General features: G+C 39.0%; 1 protein-coding gene across 1 annotated transcript in view; it reads right to left on the bottom strand.

Moving 5' to 3' along the window:
• The window catches only part of LOC310733207 (multiple epidermal growth factor-like domains protein 9), a 24,671-nt gene extending 18,378 nt beyond the window's left edge, over positions 1-6,293 (bottom strand). Inside the window, exon 1 of the mRNA XM_083554241.1 lies at positions 5,341-6,293. Coding sequence (XP_083410367.1) covers positions 5,341-5,746 — 406 coding nt within the window. The 5' untranslated portion in view covers positions 5,747-6,293. The remainder of the gene's footprint in view (positions 1-5,340) is intronic.
• Positions 6,294-7,711: the final 1,418 nt, after the last annotated feature.

Here is a 7,711-nt window from a genome sequence, read left to right as displayed (position 1 = left end):
CACCATAAATTACATTTTATTACTGTCATTATGAATAAATCAATTAATTAATTAATGTCATTGTACTTGTATTTATTTCATTCATGTGTTTACTCATTTATTCACTCATGTATTTATTTATTGTATTTCTGCCAGAATCAAATCAATCAATTAAATTATTCGATAATTATTTATGTATTTATAAAATTATATATTAATTATTATCATTTAATGTATTGATTTGATTATTAATTAATGTATTCTTGCCAATAAATTAAGTAATTGATTAAATTATTTTTTTATTTAATAAAATATTATTATTAATAAATCAATTTGTTTATTCTTTTTTTTTTTACATTTATTTATTTGTTGATTTATTTATTTATTTATTTATTGACAATCAAATAAATCATTAATTTAATTGTTTTTTGATTCATTCATTCAACCAATGATTTATTTATGCAACAAAAACAAATGTTATTCCTGCATTAATTAATTAATTAATTGAATTATTTATTTATACAATTATTGATTCATTTTTTATTTATTTATTTATACTTTTAGTGTTTTTTTTCATGCCTTCGTTAATTAATTTATTTAATTGTCTATTTTTTCATGCGTTGTGCGCGTCTGTTATTTACAGGCTTTTAAAAATTGTTTAAGAAAATCAATTCTCTGAAATGAGTGAAAAGCAATTAATAAAAATAACAAAGGAAATTAATCAATAAAAATAACCGTAATATCATTTATATTGTTTTATATAAAAAAAGCAAAAAAAAAAAAAAAAAAAAAACACAGCTCATTGTTTCCCAGAATGCACTTCACCCTGGCATAGGACGTGGCATGAAAGGGCACCTGCTGAACAAAAGATCATTTGTATGCGTCACACACACACACACACACACACACACACACACACACACACACACACACACACACACACGTAGAGGCGGAGATCGTCTGTATAAACACGTCGGGGTACTAAGGGGGGCCATGGAGAGCCCGGTTAAGCCTCTTACAGGATCCGTATGACAGCTTACACACACGTGTGTGGAAATGATGAGGAGAGCAAAGGAACTGATGAAGGACCAAGGAGAAAACATTAAAGCATGATGGGATGAGATGTTTATGAAGAGTATTGTGGTGGTCATGTACACCATATGGCCAAAAGTTCATGGACACCTATTCATAAGTGTGGTGCTTTCTTTTTAATTATACCATTCCAGTCGCTGTTATAATGAGCTCCACTCTTCTGGAAAGATTTGGTAGAGTTGTGGACATTCATTCAGCCACAGGAGTGTTGGTAAAGTCAGGTACTGATGTTGGTAAAAAGGTGAGGAGGCCTGAGGTGCAGTCAGTGTTTACGTTTATTCATGTTCAAGTTCTACAGCAGGAGATCCTTCACTTCAACCCATGGAAAGCAGTTGTTTCATGTCTACCCTCTTCTACATCCTTTTTTTAAACGCACGACGATGCCAAAAGATAAACTCCTGAGAGAAATAGTTGTGAAAGGAAGGAGGAAGACAGTGAACAATGACTTTCTTGGTCGGCTACTGTTTAGATACAAGCCGTTGTAACGTGTTGAGTCTGGGTGAAGGGAGCGCTCGCTAACTCCAGTTACAACAGAAATCATATAAGCACAGACAGGTTTCCAAAACTCGTGCTTTTTTATTTTTCTTGGCAACAGTGTTACGGGTTAGTCAAAGAAACTTAGACATGAGCATCAGAAAATAATAAGGACATATTCCTCAGTCTTGCACACATGCAGTAATACCAGAAAAATGCTTAGTTACACTGAAAATAGTTTCGGTGTAGACACCTGCGGCTAAAATAAAAATCTTTGTCAAATTCAGTGGGTGCGGCTTATATAAGGGTGCACTTTATAGTCCGGAAATTACGGTAGTAAAGTATAAAGTAAGTAGTAAAGTATGAAATAAGTAGTAAAGTATAAAGTAAGTAATAAATAAAGTATAAAGTAAGTAGTAAGGTATGGAATAAAGTAATGAAGTAAAAGGTACGTAAAGTAATAAGTAAAATAAGAAGTCATGTAAGAAGTAAAAATTTGAAGTAGCTGCCATTCAGGAGTGATAGATAATGTAAAGAAAGAAGTAAAGAATGAGGAAATTATTGAGTAGCTGAAACAATGTTGTAATAAATAAAGTCTCAATGATGTTTTAAATGACGTAAATCATCGGGACACCAAATGGAACTTTTGCTATGTTTCCACACGGACGGTTTTCATTGCTGGATGTGCGCACCATGGCGGATTTTAATGCTGATTTCAGAATCGGCGCATCAGAAAAAAAAAATTTTAGGGATTAAAAAAAAAAAAGAGTTTATTTCTTTTTTAGATCTGAGTAAAAAACAAATGTGAATAAACGTGTGTCACGTTAAAGGTTTTTCATTTCGCCCCTTTTATATTGAGGAGCATGACATGTTCTCTTCTCTTGAACTTGGAGATCCAAACCTGTTCCACTTGTTCCAACAAAGTTTGAGGCGCCACAAAGTTTGAAGCGCGTGATTGTATTGGACTGCGTTTGAAAGCAGGAGCATGACATGTTCTCTTCACTTGAACTTGGAGATCCAAACCTGTTCCAGCATGACAATGCCCTTGTGCACAAGCCAGCTCCATGAAGATCTGCTTGACATGGGAAAGTTGGAGTGGAAGTCTCCTGCTGTAGAGCTCCAACCCCACTGAACATGAATGTGAACACTGACTGCACCCCAGGCCTCCTCACCTTCTCACCTCCATCAGTACCTGACTTTACTAACACCCTGGTGAATGGATCTCCAGAAATCTCCACAATATCTAGTGGAACATCTTCCGAGAAGAGTGGAGGTCACTATAAGAGTAAATGAGGACGAAATGTGGAATGGGACGTTCAAAAAGCACAAATCTTACAGTTTGGCGTCCACGGAATTTTTGGCCAAATCGTGTTCCTTCTAAACTCCTGAACAGCGAGCAGCTCAGTCGGTTTTTCATTATTATGTCCTGGCAGACGGGCATCACGCTGCCTCTCAGCTCATATCTGGGTCAGACTCACTGTGGCGTAAAATCAGACGTGCGACAGTTCCATCATGATCCAGAAAAGCAGAGAAAAAATGGTTCAAACGAAAAGAAAAGCTCCAGAATCTTCTACAGATTCGTATCTGTGAACAGTTAAAACATGATGAAAACGTTATTTTGTTGAATGAATTGGGGGAGGGGTTGTGTCTGTTAGCAACACGTCAGTCACGTGGACACCTTACGCCTGGAACCTTGAACCTGACAGACACGTTGTGTAAGAAAACGTCATATCTCCAGGTTCCATATGAAACCTTATAGAGACCAGGGAAAGTCAGGACGTGACGTTCGGGACGTTTCCAGACGCCCGAACAACAAAAGGCGGATTACACACGGACAGGCTTTTGTGTCCGTTTCAGGACCTGGTGCTGTAGAGACGACAGCTGTGGTCACGCTCGTAGATTTACTGACGTGGCCTCTTGGGGGTTTTTTGTGGTGACGAGAAGAAGAAGATTTGTTAGGAGGAGTTTACGCAAATGTCGAGTTCACTGTAGTTTTATGGAGTCCTGCAGCTGGTACCAGACACGTTTTCATTTTGCTAATTTATATAAGAAAGGATAACGTGAGATGGCATGACGTGACATGACGTGAGATCTCCCCCTCAAACATTCAACCTCCTGATATTTTATTTCCTTTCTATGGAATTGAACGAATTTTATTCCTGTTGCTTCAAAACTCTTTAAACGCAAATTCTCTCTGAAGCGCTACATGCTATGCGGCGTTAGCATAAATAACGCTAGTTTATCTCACCAAAAACATTTATAACGATCTCATTTATACAACTGAGAAGTTGAAATCATTAAAAAACAAAACTAAATGGCTGCCGCTACAGCTACGCATCGATCTTTGTGTTTTCAACTGTAAACACAACGTATGAAAAAACAGACAGCATCTGAGGTAAATAATATTCAGACAAACGTTTACGTGACTAACGCCGGGTTCACACTGTGCACTTTTTAACAGTCCTTCGCGATTGTTGCTTGTCAGAAAAATACTCGCCCGAAGTTTTACGTCATCGATCCGTGCCGCGTTCAGACCCGCGTTCTCACGCTAGCGGTAGCTAGCAGCAAAATAAAAACAATCTGTAGCCCTAATTTTGTTCAGGACATGCCTTGATAATAAAATCTCACTGAAATACATTTTCCCTGAGGTGTTTTCACGTAGCAGCGCAACAGTAATCGCATCACCAGGCTCCGCGCTCTTATTGGTTCTCGGTCTCTGTAGGAGACGTCACACTGAAGGAACGAATCTGAAATCTTCTGACGCTGCCAGAATTTCATCAGAGGAAAGAATCCTGGTGACCGAACCAGCGATCAGACTACAGATTTTAGCCTCGGATTATAGGAATCTTTTAGGATTTTCAAAATTTGTTTCAGACGAAGGAATCGTGGCCAAAAACCACACAGTGTGAACCAGCAAGCCATCGAACGTGGAGGATCGACAGCCGTCAGGTGCAACAAGGAAAACTATTTTGTAATTTCAAGATGGTGTAAAATGTGTAGGTTTGACGAAAACCAAAACAATTTAAAGCATAGACAGACAGCCAGACAGCCAGACAGCCAGACAGACAGACAGACAGACAGACAGACAGACGGAGAGACAGACAGACAGACAGACAGACAGACAGACAGACAGATTCCAAGGCAAAGTCGATTACTTTCCCAATTGTGGCACGTTTTACGTTTATTCCTCTTATACAAATGAAAATAAAGGGAGGTTCTGTTCTGCTCTCAACGGCCTCTCCTTTTTTACCCTCTCTCAGACAAAAACAAACAAACAAATATAAAAAATTTTAACACTTTGTCACGTTCCTTATAAACCCCAAAAACGAGTGTAAACTCCTCCTGTTCCTGTGGGCTGAAGCGCTGACACTGAAGATGTTACATAAACACCTCCAAACAGAGAACTCCAGACTCTGTGTGTGTGTGTGTGTGTGTGTGTGTGTGTGTGTGTGTGTGTCATCTGATGATAAATCAAACATGTTATCGGATATCTGCTATCTCCTGATGGAAATGTAAGATATTAAACATGCATCGTCTGGGATCAAACCGTCTCTGAAACGTGGAGCAATAAAATCAGTTGTTCTGTATGATAATAAAATTCATGAGGAGGACATGAGGACAACATGAGGCCTGTTTGATGGCAGATCAGATGCTTTGGGAGATATTTATAATTGCAGTAAATACACACACCATTCCACAGATCAGCAGATGAGGAATTAAACAGAATGTGGTGGACACTGAGATGGTTGATGAGGTTCGGGAGACGGTTGAAGACCTCAGAGTAATCAGACTCACCTTGGGGATTGTCTGAGGTTGTGATAACCCCTGTGTCCTCAGCGTTATCAGCGATGGAGCTCAGGCGTCTTTGTGGCAGCAAAGAAGCAGCGGCTGCATTTCTGGCTTCGTGGAGCTCGAGGAGAGCCGGATGTTCTCGCAGGGATGGGGTGCTGGGGAGGATCGTGGGTGTTGATGGAGATGAGGATGGTGAGGATGATGAGGACGGCACGGTGGGAGCAGGAGTCAGGCCGGGGATGGATGCTGCACCAGGGCGCAGGTTGGATTGAGGATTTGCTTCACCTGAGCTCAGGATCTGGCGAGGTTTCCTCACCGCATCATGCGCGCACGACCATCCGAGACACACGAGCGCCATGAGGGAGAAAGCAGGAGACGAGAACATCATCATCATCACCATCATGAGCATCTCTTCCTCTCCCTTCCTCTTTTTTCTCTATCAGACCTTCTCCTCAAACAACAACGCCGCTGCTGAGATCGGATTCCGTCCTCCAATTTCCATTGGGTTATTATTTGTTGTTGTTATTACAAAAGATATATAATGCAGAACATCTCAACGCTCCGATCCACATCCAGAACCGCGTCTTATTCCATTGCATCCAAAATACTGTTTTTTATCTCCAATAGCTATAAATCCACAGCAAGGTGTTTTGTCGGCACGTCTTATCCACAGCGCTCAGGAGACAAGCAGGCGTTTCAGCCAATCACACGCCTCCCTGCTGAGACTCTGACCAATCAGGAAGCGAAGGCGGGACTAACGCGGCGCTAGAATTCTCCCTGCGTTTGGGAATCGGTGAGGCGCTCAGCCAATCAGAGCGGCCGGAACGCTCATCGCTGTGCGTCTTTTCACCGCGCTGAGAGATCTGATTGGTCGACACGTTCAGCGCTTTGAAAAGGCCCCGAAATGCTCGCTGTTGTACGTGAAATAAAGCGGTTTCCGTGGCAAAAAAAATATCCTAATGTTTGTTCGTTACCTAAAATAAGACTAAAATACATTTTACTGCACGGGAATGTACCAAAAAAAAAAACCCAATGTAATGACCTTTTGGTTACAAACGTGCTCTATTGGTTAGCAAAAGTATTGGCACCCCTAGAACTAATCACAATGGAATAATAATAATAATAATAATAATAATAATAATAATAATAATAATAATAATAAAACAATCGAATGTTCTAAAAACGTTTCTTGTAAATGCCTAACAGTGTCTTCAAAAAGTCTTCAACCTCCTGGTAGAAGATACCAGAGTTTCATCTTGGCACCAGGTTTAAAGAGAAAAGATGGAGTGGAGGTTTTTTGATTTATTCTGTTATTTCAGAAATAATTGTGTATATGATGTGGGGAAAATCATTTGATCAAAACATCTGTAACGTTCTGATGATTTCAGATTTACAGATCTATTTACAATCACTCATTAAAACTAAGTAAATAAATATTTTAGGTATAATTCAACTTCTGAGTCATTTTAAGGACAGTATTGTTGAAGTTGTATTTTTATGATAGAAATTATTTCACTGTACATTTTAGATTCTGATGGTGGAAATACACAAATCTTGGATGAATTGGTCTGATGTTCCATGTTCAGCTGCTGTGCCTTAAATGAGAGGATTTAATGCTGTGAATGGAGTGTAATCTGGCAATAATCTGCACCATGTTTTATGGAGGTGTTGGAGCTCTGAGGTGAGCGTGAAACTCCTGCTGGTGTCAATAATTTAGTGGTGAAACTGAACTCCTGCCCGCTGCATTGTTGCACTATGACCAGCAGGTGGCAGCAGTGCAGTGAGACACCGCATGTCCTTCAGCATGAAAGGCCTGTTTTAACATTGAGGCACAAACACACAGTGATATTGAGACAGTTTATTTACTCCTGTGATTAAAAATGTCTAAATTAACACGTGTGAACACATTAAAAATGAAACAGATTATGTACAGGCAAGCACGTGAGTGCAGAGTATCAATTAAACACGTGTATTTACATGTTAAGTGTTTTTGTTTAATGGAAAACTGTTAAGGAATAAAGCTTAAAGTGGCTCTGTAATTCTTGCTCCCTATTACTTAATCCTTAATCCCTATTCTCTAATCCTTAATCCCTATTCTCTAATTCTTACTCCCTAATTATTACTCCCTATTACTTAATCCTTAATCCCTATTCTCTAATCCTTAATCCCTATTCTCTAATCCTTAATCCCTAATTATTACTACCTGTTACTTAATCCTTAATCCCTATTCTCTAATCCTTAATCCCTATTCTCTAATCCTTAATCCCTAATTATTACTACCTGTTACTTAATCCTTAATCCCTATTCTCTAATCCTTAATCCCTATTCTCTAATCCTTAATACCTAATTATTACTACCTGTTACTTAATCCTTA

Source organism: Silurus aristotelis (genome assembly GCF_946808225.1).
Source record: "Silurus aristotelis genome assembly, chromosome: 11".
Classification (NCBI taxonomy): Eukaryota; Metazoa; Chordata; class Actinopteri; order Siluriformes; family Siluridae; genus Silurus; species Silurus aristotelis.
Note: the sequence above shows the minus strand (reverse complement) of the source record. Positions and strands in the feature narration are given on the sequence as shown.